Below are 22,491 nucleotides of genomic sequence, written 5' to 3'. Positions count from 1 at the left end.
AACGAGAAATTATGAGATGATCGATGTTTGTGTATGTATGTATGTATGTATCTATACGTGTATCGTTCCTCTAATTAACATATAATTGAAGAAGTATAATTGCTTCCTGTTGCATCACGTGCGACGCACTACGTATGGGTAACTCAAAGATAAAGCGACTGAGGGAAATCACAGTTTTAATTCACTACATCGATGTAACATCCTTGTTTGTGTGTCACGCGGGATAGAAGGCCAGAGACTCCTCCATCATACACCCTTCTTAAACAAATACCCCCGGATACTCAAGACAACTGAAAGCAGGATTGCATTTATTAGGTTCACAAATTACTGTCCTATTAAATAAATCACATATATCATATATCAATTACTAGTATTAGCTTATATTAATCGAGCATAACAACATGCTGCTATGCCCACTTCGTAGTTGACAGCAAATACATGACACTTATCCATTGCATTTTAGACGCAAGTTTGATGTTATTTTATTGGACAAGTACTAGTGACAGAGGTATATCTGGCTAATGAATAATTCTAACAAGATGATAGAATACCGTCATCACCGACCAGCAGATAGAATATCTTATTTACCCAAATTTTTTCTTGTATTTGACACGTCTGCAGTCTAAAAATCAACATAGAATGTAAATAGAAGCATGGAAGCAAAATTATTTGAGTTTCCAAACTTTTTCAAACATGAATTCTTTTGAGAACCTCTTTATAGGTATTGGTCCAAGTCTTGCATGAGGAAATTAGTAAAAGAACAGACTTGGAGGATTACCCAGCTTCATGTGAAGAAGAATGGGCAAATAGCTAATTACCCTATAATCAATTGTTTCCTTGGTCTATCCTAAATCCGATCACGAGCAGTTTAGTTCCATCACCATGCAAATCAGTGCAGAAGGGCCTTTCCCAATCTTGGCAATGTCACGCTGAAAACATCTAATCCTAGCCTTCCGCAAAGAAATATCAAGGTGAGGGAGAATAAAAAAAGTAATCCTTTCATTCCAGCCAATAGAGAAATCAAGCACAAGTTGGCTCTCCTGTTAATAAATGAAAAAAAAGAATTTCCTATAAATATCTGTTTTCATAATCTGTCGCTTTACATTTACCTGATGCCTTGTAGAAGGGGGATCATTAGGACATTCTCCTCCCACCATACCCTATATTTGATTGACTGAATGCTGAAACTTGTCTACAAAAGAATGCTGCCTCACTTGAAAAAGAGACTCTCTAAGGGAGGGGTGATACTCATCCCAACCTCATTAGCTACCCTATAAAGAATTTTACACATCTAATCCAAAAAAAAGAAAAATGATAATTTTACACACCCAGCAGTCAAGGGAAAATACAAAGAGAAAATTGAATGGATTTACACAGAGAGAAGCAAGAATCTGCATGAGGAGACAGACTATGGGAACACAAAAATACCCAAGGATCCACAGCCTCACTTCTGTAAAAATTCGAAGGCTGGGTTATCAAGAAGCTCCTCTGCTGGTTTGACATCTGAGAAGTCCCTTTCCTTTACAGAACTTGAGATGTCATCGACTGAGAATGGAATACTGCATCAGGAAACAGAAGACGAATACTGATCAAATACTATCCCAAGTTATAGGTTTTCAGGCCAATGTACAAATTTATAGATTTTCACAACAATATGATGGATTAAAAAAAAAAAAAAAAGAAAGAAAATCCTGTTTCTGCTACCTGGAGTTGTCATCCAGCAAGAAGGAACTGCTATCTGCATCATTAGAATCCTCTGTCATTAAAACCCGCATGCTGGAAAGAACCTGTATTAAGACATGATGAAGGAGCAGGTAATTTTCTTTTCCTAAAATAAACTCCTCCAATAGGTGCACTAATACACAAATATGGTCAAAAAAATTCAACATGAAAAGGCTATGCTGATCATCGGGGTGATTTAATTTTTCACATGCTATAGAATTGATTATGCAGCTTGATTAGTTGGTCAGTAAAAAGCAGGTTACAACAACCAAAATTTAAAAAAGGTGCATGTAAACTCAGCAGAAATGATGAATGCGCATGAAAAATGGAACATGATTCTTCATATACTTGAGCACAGGTACTAATATTTACACGAGACGGATGAACAATTGTTTCAACTTACACTTGAAGAAACACTTTGTGTGTTGTACTTGTCATCCCAATACTGTGTGCAAATTCTGTAAAGCTGTTGAACACTAAGGATCTGCAGAAAGAAACAATAAGCATGGACATGTGAACTGCGTGATAGAGGCAAAAAGACAAGCACACATGAAATGGTGCTCAAGCACATGTGTAGGCATGTGCATGATAAATCAAACACACACACACACACACACAGAGCAGGTGTTGTTACCGGACACAGGTCATTGACAATCTCATCATAGGAAATCCTATACTTCTGAAATATTACCTGCAAATGGAGAGCAGATACAGCAGGTAATGAGAAACATGGCAGAGGATGCATTTCAACCGATCTTTATCATAATTAATTACCTGCTTCAATAGTCCTGATAACACTTCAAAAAACATTTAACATAATGTTGCTTAAACAACTGGTATCTTTGACATAGTGTTAATTTGACAAGCAAGATTATGTAACTATAGATTATGACACCCTTAACAGTTCTAGTGAAGCTGATAAAAGATTCTACCTATTATACATGGATACATATATGTCCATAAAGCCTTAAACCTTTAGAATGGTTTTGCTAACAATATTACTCAGAAGAAAATTTCAGCACATTTATAAAATGACAATGCATTACACTGACATTATACATGAGACACAGGACTAGAAAGCTCCACAAAACAAGAATTTTGTGCCATCAATGCTACTTAATAATTGCTTTGGACAGAAAAGGGGTAACAAACTTCTGGATTTCTCTTGTACGCATTTTCCTTAGAAGGATGTTCTAATGATTTCTGTAGATGTGAATCTGCCAAGATGGATTACTGGATAAAGCAAAAAGTGACATAACAATCTTCAGAACTAACATTTAAATCATCAGATATTATCTAGCAGAAAAAAAAATTACCTAGGTTTAAGAATAAGCTTTTGGTTAGGGGTAACAATTGAAACTATCAACCATCCATCATAAACAGCTTCCTCCAGCAACAATTGACTGTAGACCAGAATTAGCAATCCCGGATATTTATATGTACTGGACACCATTTTCACCAATCCTAGCTTTTTCAGAGTATCAAGTGTGCTAACTTGAGTGTTCAACCAGGGAAGAAATGGTTGAACAAAGACGCATTAAAAAAAGGTTAGGATGTGACTTTTTTTCGAGAAACCATTTCTTTGGCATCCTTAGTAAACCATCTGCACCACGAGTATTGTTTAATACAAAACTGAGAAGGAAAAAACACTAACAAAAAAAATTGATACCACAATTATTGATTAGAGAATGCGCAGCAGGGTATGTGCCAAAAAACTAAGTAGATGCAGTGGGTTTGCTTATTCTGGGTGATCCATATACTCATCTGCTTTTAAAAAGATTGTTGCATGTTTCGCATATGTTAACAGAAATAATAAGCAACCACAACCAAAGTAGGAATGCAGTATGCTTAGATTATATCTGACAACTTCTAACAGGAATTCTTTTACTTGCTGGACAACTTATTGATACAAAACAAATAGAAAATGTTAATAATTGAATGGTAGCTTTAGGTAAAGTTAGGACACTAATGGAGCAGATCTGTAGTAGCAGTGATACCCACTAATGAAAGCCCCAAAAAGTTTCATGTAGTGATGAAGAATATTCATGGTTAAAATGTATCCTTCTTGGAAATGACATGGTATTCCCAGCCACACCTTGCTACAGAAAGGAAATAACAACTTATATCTGTATATACCGTATCAAGATGCGATTGACTATACAGGTAAATTTTGATATGGCTTAGAATTCCAAACAAACTCTACAAATTGATATCCTATGATGCTTCATATGGTAACACAAATTACATACCAAAAAACCCACAGCTTGCCTTATGTGCTTAAGTTCTTCCCAAGATAATCCAGCATACTGCAAGGTGAGAAATTGTCAGAGATACAGAGCAACCAAAAGTTATTCAGTAACCGTAAATCAAAGATGATTACCTCAGATTTTGCTTGTCCACACCATAACTCCAGATCAGCCAAACCAGCCTTTACATACTCTCCATTGCTGAAGGAGCAACACTCCCGGCGAAGGAGTAGGCTGTAGATTAGCAGCAGCAAAACAATTATAGATATGTCCTCTACATAGATGAAAAGATAGACAGGTCAAAAGAATCACCGACCTGTTAAAAAGTTGTACATTGATGGAGGAGAAAATCTGAGTAAACATCTTTTGAATTAGAACCGGAGCCAACTGGAAAACCAACAGGTCAGTTACAACTCTCTTGTCAATAAATGGTGAAATTTTACTAAGGCTGCTTATTTATCAAGGTGGTTAATGGCCAAGCTGCCAAAAAGGCAGGCCAGGAAAAAGAGGCTCAGATTTTGGGCCGCAGGACCCGAAACCCTGAAAACCAAAAAACACAAGCCAAGCCCACCTTTAGTATTCTGTACAAAATGGACTGGCTCTGACTTGAGCTTAGCCCAGCCCTTTCAATAACCCAGCCCAAACAAAGGTCAAATTCCAGCCTGCTATACTTGGAACACCTCCAGGCTAGGGCCCAAGATTTCATTCCCAGGCTGACATCAGGATTAAACCTGGGCCAGCTCATTAGCACCCCTAAAAATTACTTGAACTTTACCAAAAAAACTTACATAGTTTTCTTGCAATGTTTGCAGAAGATTATTGAGGCAATCAATGATGCTCTGCCAGTGGCTGCTCTGAGTTTGACTCCCAAATGAACGCCCCGAGCCTCGCAGCGCCCTTGTCCTTGGTGCCTTAATTTTCAATATCAATTAAATTAGCAATTGAAATACCTAATTTAAGGTCAGAAATATTCTAATGAACTGAAAGATTACATATAAAGCAAAAGAGGAATATTTTGACAATAAATCCATACAACTAACAAAATCTTGGAGAATTGCATACTAAACACTAAGTTGTGTTCCAATCCTAGAAGGTGCAAAATAAATGATAGGCCACATCTGAAAACAAAGAATTCGCATTGTTTATTGTGGCCTATAATATATAAAATGCTAAGGCATCAAAACAAATGTTATGGAAACATCTTAACCATTCCGGGAGTTGTCACAAAATGTATAGTGACCTATAACATGACAATAAGTTCAGTTTATCATGTCCCAACGTATTCCAAGCCCTTTATTGTCCTAATGTGTTAAATATGTAGGTCATGATCGAGGATGCTAATTGTTGATTTATATGGACACTTATATGGAGCAACATGCATTTTGGGACATTAGCTCTGCAATAGAAGTGATGATCCTGTTGGTCAGGTCACAAGTGAATCCTCGAAACTTACTAGTTCAAGCAGATGCACGTTTATAGTATATAACGTAGCCAATGGTATCAAAGAATAATTCTAATGACAGAACCATTAAAGAGAAAACACTCATTATCTGAAGGCTCAAAACAACAATTAATTCCAATAAACTGACCAAGAGATTGTCAATTTTTACAAACTATTTTTGAAATTAAACACATGGCAGGAGTTTAGTCTTTAGAGACAAGCAGTTTTGGGTAATTAAAGCAAAGCAGTATGCACACTACCTGAATACATGATGAAAGCAATGAAGACAAGTCTTTTTTCACATTATCACGGATAATTCCATACATCTTCTCCACATAAGCTGTGAGTTGTTGCTTGAAAAGCAAGGCAGGATACTTGGCTTCAACTTGACGCACAACAACATTCAGTTCATCCACAGGAAGATTTGCAGAAGAATGAAATCTCTAGAACAACATGCCATGGTATAAGATACAAATGTGTTTTTGTTAAGTCAAAATACATTATGCATCCAAGAAAACACATAAACGCTTAGAAATTGGAACTTCTTAAAGAAGAAAATCATAACAATCACATACTTGTGTCATCCTCCCAAACAGTGATGTTGGAGGAGGGGGTTTGCGATGCTGAACAGCCCCTGCAGCCTTGAGACTCCGTTGTAGCAGGAATAACAAACTAGATGCATTTGATAGCCAGTAAGCAAGATGATCATTGTTCTCCTCATTCTGCATCAAAGCTTTCATCAGAATGAGATAACAAGGGTAACATTACAGAGATTGATATAAAAAGCAACAACCAAAATAATAGCTACAGATAGTAGCAAGATTAAATTTGTTGATTAAGATCCTCTTTACAAGTTCCGCTGCTTTTGCTTGATCATAAACAGCATGCAAAGATAACAGAGGCAACAGACAAAAGAAAAGCAAAAGAAGAACACTAATTGATCACTTGACTCTTTCCAGCTAGTCTTAGAAAACTAATTATACACCACAAGAGGACCGTGCCTAAATTTTTTTTTCCAAGATATCTGTTGAAGATAGATAAAGCTTCCAAACAAGAAAGAGAGATGGCTGGATGGCTGCAAAAAGAAATATAGCACTATGAATCTCATTAACATTTGCCATGAATTCGACATGACGTATTACTATCAATAAGTTGTAAAACAGGTATAAATTTAATGCTATAAAGCATACTTCATAGAACTAGGTATGACTGGTACACCACACATACAACTGATGTATTATACCTGAGTTAGCAATAAGTTGATAATGGGCTTAAAGAGAAAGAGGCCATTACTGAAGGCTCAAGACAGTTGATCCTGTATAGGTGGCACAGTGGACCAACTTGACGACAATGATTAACAGCATGTAAAATAAGTTGATAAAAATCTCTTTTTTTTAGTTAAACAGAAAAGATCAGCCAAAATGCATATGTGAAACTTATTTCCTATTAAAACAAAATTCGAAAATGTTAATTTGCTCCGATTGAAATTCCGTTTCACCTTATTTAGTGCAATGATCTTTGGTAATACTTGTTTACTACAACATACATGAAATCTATACCCATTACTATGTTATGCCCATTACAACCACCATCAAGCCTTGCCAGTTATTAAGCAGCTTTAAATCCTTCATCAACTTCATGCATCATTCTAGTAACAGTTATATCTGTTGTCACTGCAAGATTATTCAAGTTCTCAAATCCCCATCCATGATATCTTTGATCCTTTTTCCCCGCTATGTTGAACCCTAGACACAAATGTAAGCTCCTCTTATTAATGAGGACACCTCAAGTTGCTTCCTCATATCATCAGTGAGTTCTCCAATGTTTCAGTTACTGCAACTCATATGATTCTTCTAATGGCCTCATTCATTATATAGTAGCATAGAATGATAAGAATAGCATCATAAATCACGAGACTTAAATAAAATAAAAAAACAATCTCAAGTTCAATGCATTTAAATTCCATGTTTGTTTTCTGGGTGACAACATTTGAGCCCAAGAATCCTTGGTAACATCTGACAACTTGCCTTCTTAAACTGGTCTGAGACGTATCTTTCAAAAACATTAATATAGGTTATCAAATATTTTACTATCAAGCATAATAATTGTGTGTATAATTATGTACAGGAAGGATTATATGAAAGTCTTAAAAAGGGGCTAGAAATATTACAACAATATCCAGAATATTTTTTGGCAAGCCATTTGAGTTTTTAAGGAAAAAAAGGGGGGATCATTTCTGCAGATGGAAGGGATGGATAACAGTTTAGTTAACTCTGATACAGAATTCTCAGTTTTTATAATGAATACTTTTCCAGCAACTGTAGGTTGCACTAATAAAATTTAAGCAGCTGATACAGCTACAGAACCAATATGCATATATAGTTGTCTATAAGCAAGCAGGAACGACAATCAGCAGATTTGATCAGGTTGAGCTCATATAACATTAACAAGGGCTGATGGACCTAACCCAAACCCGACCTGCAGTAAACCTGGCAGACCCGTTTAATTAGTTTAGACTCATTTAATTCTGAGCTTTTATTGCATCAGTAGACTATTTATTTTTCACACTTTTTTGGATTTTTTATAATTATCTGAAACTTTTTTACTTATGCCAAATTATCAAAACATGTTTCTACAATTAACAACTTAACACATTAACAAAACAAAGAGTACAAACCCTTCTCCATCTATTATTTTGTTAAATTATGACTGATCACAATATCTAACAGCTCATATCACACTACAAAATTGTGTGCACATATTAGCAATATCATTACACATGTAAACCCCATGACCCAACAGAGTTGAGGGGTCTTGACCTGAACCAACCCGTTCCATGAAGTCAATGGGTCAGGTTAGGTGGGTTGGAAAACGGGTTCCGGTAAAGACCAGCCCTCTAATCAAGTACAAATTGATCTGCTGAGATGGGGAGAAAGTTTAAAAATCCCATCAGTTAATCATAACATAATAAACAATCAATGAGAACAGAAACATCTAACTACCTCAATTGCCGAACCAATGGTCTGAATGAGTCGATCAAAAACACTAGTCTTTTCCGCTTCAAAAGATTTCCAGTGTAGAAGGCATTTGTATATGGTAAGTGCAGCAACTGGTTTTCCTTGACTAAACCCAATATTTTTGCTGATACAATTAATGAGAGCATCAACGCACTCCTGAACAAAAAAGATCTCCTTGTCAAAAGACATAAGTAATATCATCCACAAGCACACTATGCATGGATAAATGATTAATTTCGTTCTGACACTCTGCACATACATGCTGCCTCTCTATATAAGATCTCCTCAACTTAGGATCAGTGTTTGCATAATCCTTAATAGCTGGAGGTGCACTTTGAGTTTCCTGTGGAAAAAGATATTCTCATGATGCAGAACTTAAACATAATAATGTTCACAAGAAACAACAGAAGATTATCCAAAGGCAAAACACAATGGTGGGCAACCTTGGGCTCCTCAAGGTCATGGTGACCATTCTCCAAATTCTGCCAAGACAGAGACCAAAAGAAATAAGAAGCATAACTAATAATGTAAAGAACTAATGAAACATTTCCTCAGAACACGTCATTACATGTTTTGATGGAGTTGTTGGAATTGACAAATGTTCAGACATGCGCTTTACAGGTGCATGCAACAAAGATTGCCGCCGGAGAATTTGATCCTCGGACTCCATGTTAGATAGTTTTTCTTTAAGACTGTTACAAAAGAAAAATTAGTTGCTGGTTATAAAGTTTTTGCCTGAGTGAGAGAACTTTCAAATCAAAGAATAGCATAGGCTAACACATGCTAAAGAAGAGGTATTCATGCATCCAGAAACTTAGGTGGAGGGGAAAAATAAAGAACCTTTGCATTGCATTGTTCATGTCAATCATTTTTGACTCAGCCTCCATTGCCTTCATTAACCTTTCCTCACTAATTCTGCTTGTTTCTTCAAACTTCTTCTCAGTTTCATCAATCTTCTTTTCAAGAGAACTCACCAAAGTCTACATAAGGAGTGTCCAGTGCTATAATTTCCAAGTACAAACATTTATATCTTGGTGATACAAAAAGAACAGAGAACAAAATGAATGAAAATCTGACTACCAACAACCTCTTCACATAAAAGATTGCAGCTGTAAATTAAAATGCGCTGTCCCATACATCCTTAAAAGTGGAAAAAAATGCAACCTTAAAGGAGAACATGCACATATCTGGACTCACCTTAAGCTTCTCATTTTCCTCTCTAAGCTTATCTGTCAAGGCTGTATCAATAAATGGGACCTCCTTTATGACAGGAACTTCCTCGGCAGCTTTTTTGGCAGTCTCACGCTCCTTAATCAGCAAAGCTTTTGTTTCGTTGAATTTTTGCTGCATCTCCTGCAATTCAGCTTGCAATTTTGCATTTTCCTGTGTTTTCGCTTCCTCCAGGTCAGCCTAGAAAAAAAAGTAATGTATCAATCATCTTGACGAGTTAAGAAGACAGAGAGCACCACAAGCACAAAAGTACTCAAATACATGTTGCCTCATGATACATAATAAGAATGCCAACCAACCATCCATATGAGCTAAGCCTGACTATCTAGAAGGCAACCAACTCAGGGCACTATTATCAGGACCATGGACTTTGTATTTAGGAGAAACAGCAGATCTCAGACAGTTGTGCCAGGTTCATCTAGGGATGCAACCAGCCAAGGCACTGTTCAAGAATATCCCAGACTTTGAATAGGATCAGCCAAAACAATGCAGAACTCAACCCACTGGCTGGCCAAGTTCAATATATAAAATCATCCCTCAAGGCCAAGAGGACGATGTGACACCAATGCAAGAATCTATAACGGCTTAAGAAGTTTAGGACTTTAAGTAACCATTCCACATGTTTGATCATCTTCTATATGTTAACTTGTTTGCCATGAAGGTTATATATGACAACAATATTGCCTTATATTTTCCTTCCAACATTTTGCCATATTCTTATTTGCTCTTTCAATAATATTGCAAAAAGTTTCAAGTATTATAAGCTATCTAGTGCTCAGTACGATTTCCAACATCTCGATCTGGACTTGGCAAAATATGCAAAGAATAAATAACAGATATATAAAAATATGAATAACAGATTTTTCTATTAGATTCCCCTCTTACAGAAAAATAAATAAATAAATGTATCCAATCTTTGTTCTTTTCGATTTTTTCAGAAACAAAAAAAAAAATTTATCTCAATCTGGACTTGGCAAAATGCACAAAGAATAAATAACAGATATATAAAAATATGAATAACAGATTTTTCTCTTAGATTCCCCTCTTACAAGAAAATAAATAAATAAATGTATGCAATCTTTATTCTTTTCAATTTTTTCAGAAACAAAAAGATTTTTAAAAGGATTTTATATATGCAAATTAAAACATCAAGAAATAGATCAGAAAATAAAATTTAGAGACATTGCACATTATAAGCTATCAATCGGACTGATTCAGCTACCATTTACCGTGACCAATTCCACAGGTTGTACTGGCTGCTTTCAGATGAAAACCACTTCAGGGGAATGCAGTCTATAACTATAGATAATAAGCAGATGAAATAGTTAAATAAAGAGTATGACCGGTCTAAGTGTTTACCCTCATGCGTCTCTCGAGCTGGAGGCGCAATGTAAGTTCCTCAACTTGTTTCTCCAACTTATTTTTGGCAGCTTGGAGAGCACCAGTTTCCTTTGCCGCCTGATGATAAAGAGAAGAGAATTAAGCTACCTAGAAGATTAGGTTAAGGCTTAATCCCATCAATATACCATTCCATCTGCCTCTTTAGCAGGAGGAAAAATAAAAATATCATATCTCCATTTACTGTCTAAGAACAACAAGTTTTATTGCTGCAGGCCGCTTAAAATAATTTCAACCAAGTAAAAGAAAGAAGAAAGAGAGAAAAATATGCCAATGTAATGGTGATATATTCTGCATAGAAAATCCAGCGCTGCAAACTTCCGAAAGACTATCAACTTTAGCTCATGTCTCCAAATATGATTAAATACTCAAAGAAAGGTAGTGAACCCCTTGTAAAAATTAATACACTAAATGCTATTTAAAAGGAGTTGTAACATTCGCGAAAGAAAGTTTACCATTTTAAGCTTTCGTAGCTCTCTTCTAGCAAGCTTTCCTCTCCAAGCACATTGAGTAGTAATTGCAGCTTTTTTCATCCTTGAATAATGTAAGTGTTCCAAGTATCGGCGACATTGACTCTAAAACAGGAATTTGATTAAAGGTGAAAAGTAAGAAAGTCTCAAGATCTTCTTTTGATGACAGAAAATTAGAATAGAATAACAGATTAATAGAAAGAAACTGAAGTGTCCAATAGAATGTGTATGATACATAAACTCAAGATACAAATAAGGGATAGTGTTCTTATAAAAATGAGGCATCAAGAATTAATGTGTCAAGGCATAATAAATCCATTTTCAGTTCTCACTCCAATTCATCAATCTGCATAAAAGCCAAAGTATAAATATCATAATTGTCTCTTCTTATCCTCACATGTTTATCATAGTGTATGTGCTTATGCATTGTCCTTGAATGCTTGCTTGAGGTCATTGTATGCATGTCGGTTGTCATGGCAGTGTTTTAGCAGTAAAATCCATGGTGTTCCTATGAATGTATTGGTATTGATTCATTATTTTCTGTTTTACCTGAATAATAATTGCAGCCCTTGTCTGCTGCCTGAAATGAAGTTCCTTTCGGGCAGCCATCCCACGTAAACCAGCCTGAATCATCATAGATGCAGAAGACAGATCTTGGTAAGCTTTTCTTGCATGATACATGCGGAAACATGTCTGAATCCTCAGAGAAGCGAACTGTCTTCGCATTCCTTCGTAACATTGCCTTGCAAGTTGTCCTTCAAGGAGAGCAGGGAAAAAAAAAAATTGGATCAGATTAAAATAAATCATGCGTATATCAATCAGCAACAAGCACTGATTCTATCACTGAAGAAAATAAAAACCTATCAGTTTTGAATAATATCAATGTGAATCAATAAATACACATCTCCAGTAATTACCTCTGCACATAGCTTGAATCTGTACAGCTGATTTTTGCAGTAAAATGAAATTTTTACGAGCCAAATATGACCGAACTTTCCTCTGAATTATGTTAGCAGATCTTCCTAACACTTCATTCCTACGAGAATCAAGTTCAGCCATCTGACCAGCCCGAAGAAACACCTTTGTTTTCCCTATCTGGAAGTATGAACTTATGAGGTAGATAAATCTTGCTATTACATGAAATAAGACAATCCACCAAGCATACATGCACAAAGGGGAGAAAATACCAAACAAATATAGAAAAGTATGACAGTTTATACAACTAAGGATAACTATCAACATAGAGATCAGACATTTTTAGACCCACTAGCAACTTAAAATAATTAGAGAAGAAAATTTTCAATTAACTTAGATGACTGGATGTTATATTAACTAATTTTAAATAAAAAATTTAATTTTCTTCCATTTGTGTATAAATTGACATACTTTGATAACCTTCTTTCAAAGAAATTTGGTAAAAGAATGTATATAACGAAATGGGGCATAAGAAATAAAGTGCCTCTTTATCACTGCCTTGAGTCTCTAAAAGACAACTGGACTAAATGCAACACTAATTAGGAGTGAAATGTTAATGAGTAATGAAATCTTGTTCTAGTTTTAACTTCTAGTAATCCCCCTAATAGAAAGAGGCTGAGCATCATATTAAGCAAATGTCAACCCAAGTGAAAAGAGAGGTAGGCATCAGTGCCAGGTTTCAAACACAAGAATGGATCTGCAGGCGTGTGTGTGCGTGCGTGTGTGTGTTACAAGAAAAAAAATGGATGAAAAGTGTGAGCGTAACGAAGGCTCATGTCACCAGATCAGGTACTGTAGGACATAAATCAAGTTAACAGATCAAAGGGTTCAGAAGCTGATCATCTTTTACAGTCAAGCAATTCTGCAGAGCAACAAATATTTCCATATCTAGTTGCTATGTAATGCTCCAGACTTTGGAATTAAGGCTGAAGTACACATTTTTGGCTCCTCCTACACATGGTATCCAGCATATACTTTAGTCTATTACCATGTTATGATTAAAGTCAGCACAATATTATTTTTAGTATAATGAATAAGCTACTTTTAAAGCACAACCATAAGGTCCCAAAATTATTTGTATTTTGTAATATGGATGTCATTTGACTTGCAGTAATGTCTGACAAAAGTGGGTCAAAAAATGACTGGGATGTTTTCAAAACTCACAGAATTGTTGGCTACTTGTGGAAGGCAAAGGAGAAAAAAAAAAAACAATGTGTTTGAGTTGTATTTTATCTTGTAGTCGCAAGTACCTGATAGCCTTTGAGATCCACCTTTTCTAACAACCTCTTCGAAGCAGTGGCCTCATCACAACTGTCAAATGATAAATTAGATAGAAATAGGAACCAGAGCAAATCTAAAAATGTATAATAATGCTTCTCTTAGAAACACTTTACCTCCCATCTAGAACATCTGGTGCGAGAATGCCAAAACGATCTATGAACTCATAAAATGCCCGCCTCGTTGGATACCCAGCACAGCTTATCCTAATTGCCTCCATCACTCCCTAAGGCAGAAGGTGTAGATCATCAGACAGCTATTAGAATTTGAAATAAATGCAGAATAACAACAATAACAATGATAATAGTAATCAAAACAACAGCAGCATCAGCAACATAAAGATAATAGAAAATCCTTACCCCACACCTAAGCTGCTGCAGAACACTATTATTCTCAAAAATCGCTGGCTTCAGAAGATTATTTGGTTTAACACAGCGAATGTAGTGTGGCTCAGTGGCACTCAGAGTTTCTAGAAGAGCTTGTAGTTGTTGCTGCATAATTACAGGAGATCTCATGTATCAAACCATCAAAAAGGTGCAGGACATAGTATATACCAATTGAGAGATTTGTTATACCTTAAACCTTGAGCCTATTGATGAAAACTTTGAACATTTGGATGAATCCTCAGAAAGAGGTGGAAATAAGCCTGAGACAAAAGAACACTTGGAAGCATTCAAGAGTGCTTGATGCTCAGCAACAACATAATCCTTGTTCTTATCTAAGAACAACTCTGTCTGATATGTGACCTGAATAATGAAAAGAGGCTTTCTTTAATATTTGTTTTGTGCAATTACCGCTTATGTAACGGAAAGTATTGGATAGGGAAGACAATATGAACAAGAGGTACTCACATCGCCAGCATAGTGGGAAATGGTGAAATCAGAGGGTGACAATTTTGGCTTGCTGAAGCGTTTGTGGTTCTTAAAAGACTGATACAGCTTCTGAGCAAATGTTTCATGTGTTGATCTTGGCAACATACTGCACGAAAAAAGAAAAAAGAAAAAAAAACAGTCAATTCACTATCTTGCCCAATCAAAGGCTGATTGGAATTTTAATCTACATTCTTTAATGATACACAACAAAACAGAAAAGAGATGTGATGGTATGTCCACGTACCAAGCCTCATCCAGAAGGGCAATGATCCCACCTGGTTTCTGGAAGTGAATAATGAAGTATTAGTACAAGTAAACCTTACAAGCATTCTTAAAATGCCAAATAATGTATTCAGTATTCACAGTCCATATACAAACTTTGTGGGAGATGAAAATGTGAACCTAGAACTCTAGAAGTATTTTCATTTTTTTTTATACAAGAAGTATAAGGCAACTAGTCTATTGAGTGAACCAACTCTCCATCATCATAGTTCATTCCACTCCAAATCTCAAAAATAAACCATAGAAACACAATCAGACCCAGAGTTCAAAGATCAGTTCTGTTTACAGTTTCAGCCAGACAACATACGATGCAACTTCAGCAATTTCAGCAGTTTCTGCACTGGTTTCACTTATGAAAAAAAAAATTAAAAAAGAAAATGAAGAAGAAAACAGAAGATAATAAATTACAAGTCATTTTGAAGTATATTATATTGTTTTGGGACATCAAACATATATTTTTATGGTTTTTAATGAAAATAAATCCTTTATATATGTAAAATGTTGAAGAATTACATGTACTATGTAATTTATCACTTTAATGTTTGATCACAGGTTAATAATTTGGCATTTCAATCTAAGTTGTAAGATGGCCAAACTTGCATCAAAAAAGTTACTTTCATTTCCTTAATTTCATCGGATAAGGTCTAATGTTTCAAGTTTCTCAAAATTCATAAAATGCATAGCTTCCATTATACATGCATGGTTTCCATCTCATTCTCTACCTATCACTTCCAACAAAAAGGTAGTTAAGACAAACCTTTTCAATGAGATCAAGCACATCCTGATTATCAACGAACTCAATGTAACTCCAATTGATTTCTTCTTTTGTATATTCTTCCTGCTCCATTTTAAAAACATGCTGCATGAAACAAAACAATGAGTCAAAAGCCTTATATTAAGTAGAATAATAATTGTCATCATATAGTAAATAAGTTGGAGAATTACACTACTAGTTTTTGTCAAACCTGATTAAAATGTTGTTGCAGTTTTTCATTTGTCAGATTGATGCAGAACTGCTCAAAGCTGCAAAGAACAAAAATATCACAATCTAAACCCTACAACTATGCATATGACCATGTCAATGACTAGAATGTGAGACCAATTCATGTTCAAACGATACAATAGCAGCGATAAGTTGGCACACTTCTGCATCAAAAATAAATCATACACGGCCAAAACACTTTGAGAGGCTTAAGAAGGAATTGCAATTTCCAAGAAAGTTTCCCTTGACAATAGGCTATAAGGCGATGCATGCACCACAATTTATTTTTAGAAGAAGGCTCAAAAAAGGATCATATACACTTTTTTGAAGTCTACCAAAGTATACTTCCTTGCAAACTATATATAGATATTCAAACAACCTAAACTACTCTGTCCACATATTCCATGACGAATGCATGCAGGCAAAACCACGTGCCTCTGCATATCTGAAAGCAGAAAGTTTTGATGCTTCCTAGCTTGCCTCAGAAGATATTCCTAAAGTCTCCAACATCTGTTTGATTTCATTTGTCATAGAAGATTCTCGGTAGTGTCTATTATTATCTTCTACACAAAAATGTGATTCTAATTTCGTAGATATTTTCCTTCTAAAAGAATATCTGGGGAAAAAAAAAAAGAAAAAAGAAAAGCTCATGAGGCTCTTCATCAAACTCAAAATCTTGCCAACCAAGAATCTCAAAATACACTAAGGTAGTCAAAGACATCCTTCTATATAAGCTATAAAGCATAAAGAATCATTTATTCAGTCAAATAATGTCAATATACTGAAGAAGTCAGAAGAAACCTTTATGCAGAATAATCTAGGCAGTTCACAGCAAGATGTTCATACATGACAAACACAAAAGCATACCGGTTAAGCACCTGTTTGTCTTGAAACTTTCAAAGCCATATATATCTAGTACTCCAATTAAATTCTTTGAATCGGGATCCTGACCAATTGAATTGTTGATCTTATTTACAAGCCTGCAATTAAAAGTATATACATTACTCAGAGGCAATTCAACAGAGCAATTTTAGAAGCGATACGAGGTTATTAACTCATTAGAGAGAGAAAGAGTAAGTTGGGGGAAGAATCCTAAGAAGTCCATGAAAAAAATTGTATGGACACCTACCAATCAAACAACCGTGAATATACGATCTTTGACAAGGCATCTCGACTGAGAGCTGCAGTTTCTGGGTCAAGGCTTTTTATTATTTGTTCATCACGGGTTACAATGATACGCTTACATAAAGAATCCTCAAGGGCCTTTGCATCACACCTGTCGAAAGTTCCATTAAGGTTTTTTTCTAGGAACATGTGCATCCAATATGAACTTAGAAAGCAAAAGATCTTCTAGGAAACGGTGCTTACATAAAAAGCTCAGCAGCAGTTCTTAAATGGAACCATGATTTTTCATCTTTTGGCTCAGATGAATCTGTTTCTTTTCCCTCTGCAAATTCAATATTACCTAAGTGGAGAATAGCAGCTACAACACGGAATATTGCATCCTAAATGAAGAAAAAGTCACATCACATAAAAGCACAAGCTGCAGGTAGCTTAAATGATCAAAGAACATTTCTTCCCTAAAGTCAGCGGTAAAATAAAAAAATTCTACCTGTTCATCAGAACTGATTCCAATAATATCCATCGCTTTTCTAGTTTCCAGGTATTCTTTAGAATCATCTACGCCATCAAGCTCAAAGCAGTTGGACTGGTTAAGATAATGAAATGTTCTAGGATTTCCCAATTTATATTTCTCAATGTCCTGACAAGAAATGCATATATGTGTTAATCTAGAATCTAGATGGATGATTTAGCACTTTATAGTGAGTAAAATAGAGTTCGCAAAAGTTCAATGTTTCAAGTAAAATTAAGAAAAGCAAAATCTGCTTATAACTATAACACACATGTAGGCTGAATATTCAATTACATTTTGTAATATATCATGCAGATATTGGTCTAGCCTGCTCTGGAGGCAAAATGCATAGATTGCCCATAAAAATTTTGACAAGTAAATTAGGTCCAGAAGAATGTGGTGATAAATGTGCCACTGTGGTACTAACAGTTCCACTTCACATCTAATATTGAAGATATAGGAATTATATACCTATTCATTAGAGGTCACTATCAGCATAGTTATTTCCACCTGTTATCTAGTTATTCTTCATCTTTTCCCACTAGAACTAAAGCAACCATGTATCAGAACTTATTTCATCTATTTCTTCTCCCTCTATCAGAGCAGAGACCTGTTCTCAATCTCTCCTTTTCTCTCTCTGAACTTTTATTCTTTCACAGCAACATCTGAAGTCAGAAGGAAATGAGTGATGATATGGAGGATGACGTTAGATGGTTGACACAGTCCTTCCCATCAGCAAATTTCTGAAATATCAATTACTTTTCTAGTTAAGGGTCCTATATACTCAAGTATGTTGTAGTTATGAAGGTCGAGCCTAGAATATCAACTAATATCTGGTTTCTCTGCAAGCAGCAGCCTAAAGTGCAGAAACAAACAACTGATCTATGTGTATTGGGGCCCAATTTTCTTAATCTCAGAAGACAAGTGCATTGATTGAGGGTTTCTCAGCTCACTGATTATCACTGCCACAACCCCCTACAGGTCATGAAATCTACAATTAATATTTTCCCAATGCTATCAAGTGCATTGCACATTACAGCTTGCATCTGGCATATGGCCCTCATTTCCCAAAACCTTGAATCAAAAGCATTAGACTCAATTTTGTTGGATATCCAGACTTCAAACATGTTTTACATCAGTTTGGCACATGGATCTAGGCTGCTATATGCTAGCTTTATACATGACTAGATCTAAGAATCAACAGAATTTGCAAGACCCAGAAGCCAAATATGTTACACACTGCAACCTCCCACCCCTCAAACCTTCCTTGGAAGGTCAAGTAGTGGTGCAAACCCTACAAGACCTTTGTTGTCCCTAAAACTAGGCTACTAAGATTCGATCCAACTCATGAATCATGAACATATGAATCATAAACCCACATCGCTTCTCCACTCTTTACCCTCAAGGATCTCAGTTTAAGGAATGATGAGTTGGCGCCCATGGACCTCATATAATAATCTACTTGGTGTGAGTCTCGTATCATATCTAATGGTTCATACCTAGGTCACGACCTTCAAAGATGATGAATGATCTCATATCTGCTGCATAAATAAGCTTAGAGAATAGGAGGTCACATGACAATCTACAAGTTGATACTTCTGTGCCATGCCACATGGCTTCCTTCTTTAAAAAGTAGTTGCAAGTGCCATGTACAAATGCTACAAAGTATGGCAATTCTATAGGCACTGCCTCAACCGACCCATTCCATGGTATATTCCATGGAGCATGTATAATATATGATACAAATATGAGTAAAACAAATATTATGTATGAGTAAACAAGAAGCATGCAAACAATTAGAATTTGATGAATCACTAATATTCAATACCCCTGGTGGTGCAGCACAAAGCATGTAGAAACAGTGATAATTCCTCTCAGGATCAGATGCTTGGCAGACACGAGATCTTTCAAGAAGGTAAGTTCTGATGGCAGCTCCTGAAATCCTCCCCCTCTGATCAAATTGAATCTCAACAAACTTGCCGAAACGACTATGAACACAAGTGAAGCAATATAGACATCAAGCAACTCAAAGCATGCACAGTATGTAAATTTTACAAGAAAGAATTAAAAATCATGGTAATAGTTCCCCACCTTGAGTTATTATTTCTGACTGTCTTTGCATTGCCAAATGCTTCAAGAACAGGATTGGACTGCATAAGATGATTCAATACACTCAAGACACCGTGTATGCAGGAATAAAAGAAGAAGACACCGTGTATGCAGGAATAAAAGAAGAAGAAGGCGGAAACCTTTTTCAAAGAAAAAAAACTATTTAAGCAGAACCAATGTACTTGAATTCCTGACACCCTACTCAAGATACAAGACAAAAAAACACCAACAGTGTCACCTGAAGCACTTGTTTCTCCACTGTCCGGCCTTCAGCTGCAGCTCTCCCTCCCATGTAAGCAAGATAACGCATAAGCATTTTGGTGCTTTCTGTTTTCCCTGCTCCACTTTCTCCACTTACTAATATCGATTGGCTTACCCCCTCATTTCTCATCAGTCTGCATTCATGAAAGACTCTTGTGTTGACAAAATAGAGGCATTTCAGAGCTTCAAGTATATCTAACAAAAATTTGGCAAGTACCGGTATGCAGCATCTGCAACAGCGAAAGGATGGGGGGCCAGCTCACCAAAAGCTGCCCCTTTGTATTGTTCCATCATGTGGCTATCATAGAGATGGGGCAGTTTGCGGAAAGGATTGACAGCAATCAATATACTTCCGGTATAAGTCTGATCATAAATTAGAATGATTAGCTACTGCCTACTTCAGAACGCCAAAGAAACTGAATGGAAACAACTGCTTAAAATAAACAATAAACACTATGATAAATGCAACCATGGACTAAACATGAATATGTACACTGCTAGTGAAATACTAATCCATCCTACAACCTATGAAGTGACTTACATATATTTCATTGATGTCATATCTAGATCTTAAGTTCTGCAGAACTCCTGGTTCATGCAAATAGGCAAGTTTTGTCATGTCATCAACTCCGCAAGGTGGTGCTTCAGGATCCTTAGGATAGGCACCAGAAGCTTTAACTGTGACCTGCAATAAAAGGAACAGAGTGTCCATTTTAATTTCTATAAGCCAACAGAAGCAAATAATGATCATATGAAAAAACACAAGTAAGAGCACAGAAAAGCTTTCCTGGATTAGTTCCACATATTTTTAATTGTAAATATACATGAACAAACATGTAACCAAGATGAATAGCATTTGAAGCGTCTCTCCAGCAAAGAAAAAAGGGCTAAAGCAAACTAAGTGTGTGTCCACAGGCATAAAGCTCAAAATTGATCTGTAGATGGCAAAGTGTGCAACATAAAATAGTCAATAAGAAGCACTCACTGTCTTCCCTGAAGTACAGCTGACTGTTATTTCATCACCCTTGACCTCCACGACTTCCCCATCTATCCAAGCCACACCGGTGTCCTCGACCCAAACCTGAGATCCTACTGTGATACCGGCTGAGGTCGCCTGCCATGCATGAGGTGTTAACGAGGTTAGAACTTTACACAGCATGCATTTGTCTAAGAAATGGGAAGCTTAGCGAAGCACCATTAATCCATCACAATGCAGAAAAATGATTTGGACATCCATAGACTAGTGATTCTCAAAAGCATTAAAAGACAAAACGTCTGCAATATAGGGAGCATAATTTAATGCAAAAACCATAAGCAAGTCCTCGGACCCATCAAGATTGGATTTTTCAGTTGATTGAAGACTCCCACCAGCTAATCGCTGAAATTTACATAGTAACTTCAAATAAAGTCCTCAAAGAATTCTCAATTCGAGTTAGTTACATCAATGTGGGGTTGGTTTAACATGCAAAAGAGAAAGATTGCCCCATTGCAGATAGTTTGGGGTTCTAGATGTCATTTTGGGTTTATTAACCGGATCATAAAGGGGTAGGAAATATAACTAGAATTCCGCACTAACCAAGAATTCCAATAAATCAATTTAAAAAAAAAAAAAAAAATCAAGAATCAGAGGTCCCGAGTTCAAGGCATTCCGTACCATTCCAGATCTCGACAGAGTAAGCGATTCAAGAAGCTCCTCAACCGACCCTTTCAAAGAGGTTCCAAAACCCTACCAAAGATCCAACGAAAAGAATCCAGGAAAAATAACAATTTTGCAACGATACTAGAATTCCAGCTCCGCCTTGGATCCGCCACTTCCTTTATATATACAAGGAACCGTTTTTTTATCTCCTCCAAACGTATCTTGCTCTCCCTAGCTCTGCCTATATCCTTCTACACCTAGCGGCCGAGATCAGCTCCGGCGTTCCAATGCCTACGGCTAGACTGGGGCCAAGAACTCCCCCCTCTCCCTCCCCTTCTCCTCTGTTTCCTTTTCCCCTTCTTGGAACCCACGGGGGGCGTCGCCGAGAGCGAAAAGAGGGGGCTTTGGAGGTGGGGAAGAGGAGAGAGAGAGACTTCTCTTTCTTCTTTCGCCGCTGCGGTCCCCCTTTCCGCTGCTCCGACCTCTCCCTCTTTCTCGGCCTCTGGCTTCGTTTCCTTCTGGGCTGTCGCTTTGCCTTCACAACGAGAAGAGGAGAGAGACGCAAACGGCATTTAATATTTTAATTAATTATGTTGATTTTCCCTATATGCCCCCCACATTTGATGGTATTGCGACGCGTGCCACGCGTGCTTGCCCTCTCGCGGGGGGGTGGGAAAATGGCTATTCGTTGGAATATTTCATTTGTAAGATAAAATATTACAGCCCTCAAAGACGCCGCTCCATTTAAAAAATTTCAAACAGATTCTTCAAAATTCCAAATTGATCCACGGGCTCTTCGACCAGCATTGTTATCACCAAGGTATCCTCACCCTCTTGTATACGGATGAAAGAAGAGATTTGGAGTGCTTTGAGATACGTATGGTTGGTGATCCACAAATTTAAGATATATATGTAGGCAACGGATGGATAAAGTTC

The 22,491-nt window shown here is 36.6% G+C and overlaps 1 protein-coding gene across 3 annotated transcripts; it reads right to left on the bottom strand.

Annotated features, from left to right (window-relative positions):
- Nucleotides 1-1,047: 1,047 nt before the first annotated feature.
- Nucleotides 1,048-21,950, bottom strand: LOC105055813 (myosin-6). 3 transcript variants are annotated; one of them, XM_073246489.1, is made up of 39 exons: nt 21,571-21,950; nt 20,902-21,030; nt 20,458-20,601; nt 20,134-20,279; nt 19,894-20,050; nt 19,638-19,696; nt 19,375-19,534; nt 17,526-17,675; nt 17,282-17,418; nt 17,043-17,189; nt 16,792-16,893; nt 15,897-15,954; nt 15,689-15,790; nt 14,894-14,931; nt 14,629-14,755; nt 14,353-14,523; nt 14,137-14,268; nt 13,894-14,003; nt 13,750-13,810; nt 12,442-12,619; nt 12,074-12,279; nt 11,510-11,629; nt 11,016-11,114; nt 9,624-9,836; nt 9,267-9,406; nt 8,995-9,118; nt 8,870-8,908; nt 8,686-8,769; nt 8,412-8,582; nt 5,985-6,131; nt 5,670-5,852; nt 4,757-4,879; nt 4,285-4,355; nt 4,103-4,202; nt 3,972-4,028; nt 2,357-2,413; nt 2,126-2,206; nt 1,705-1,787; nt 1,048-1,559 (listed from the first exon to the last, which is right to left on the bottom strand). In XM_073246489.1, the coding sequence occupies exons 1-39, from the start codon at nt 21,571-21,573 to the stop codon at nt 1,445-1,447; spliced, it is 4,524 nt and encodes a 1,507-aa protein (XP_073102590.1). In that variant the 5' UTR covers nt 21,574-21,950; the 3' UTR covers nt 1,048-1,444. The 3 variants fall into 3 exon arrangements, with proteins under 3 accessions (XP_073102590.1, XP_019709696.1, XP_073102591.1); XM_019854137.3 differs by lacking the exon at nt 21,571-21,950 and having other exon boundaries at nt 1,143-1,559; nt 20,902-21,075; XM_073246490.1 differs by lacking the exons at nt 19,894-20,050; nt 20,134-20,279; nt 20,458-20,601; nt 20,902-21,030; nt 21,571-21,950 and having other exon boundaries at nt 1,143-1,559; nt 19,375-19,497; nt 19,638-19,656.
- Nucleotides 21,951-22,491: the final 541 nt, after the last annotated feature.

This window comes from Elaeis guineensis, chromosome 12, assembly GCF_000442705.2.
Source record: "Elaeis guineensis isolate ETL-2024a chromosome 12, EG11, whole genome shotgun sequence".
NCBI lineage: Eukaryota > Viridiplantae > Streptophyta > Magnoliopsida > Arecales > Arecaceae > Elaeis > Elaeis guineensis.
This window is presented reverse-complemented; position numbering and strand designations above follow the sequence as displayed.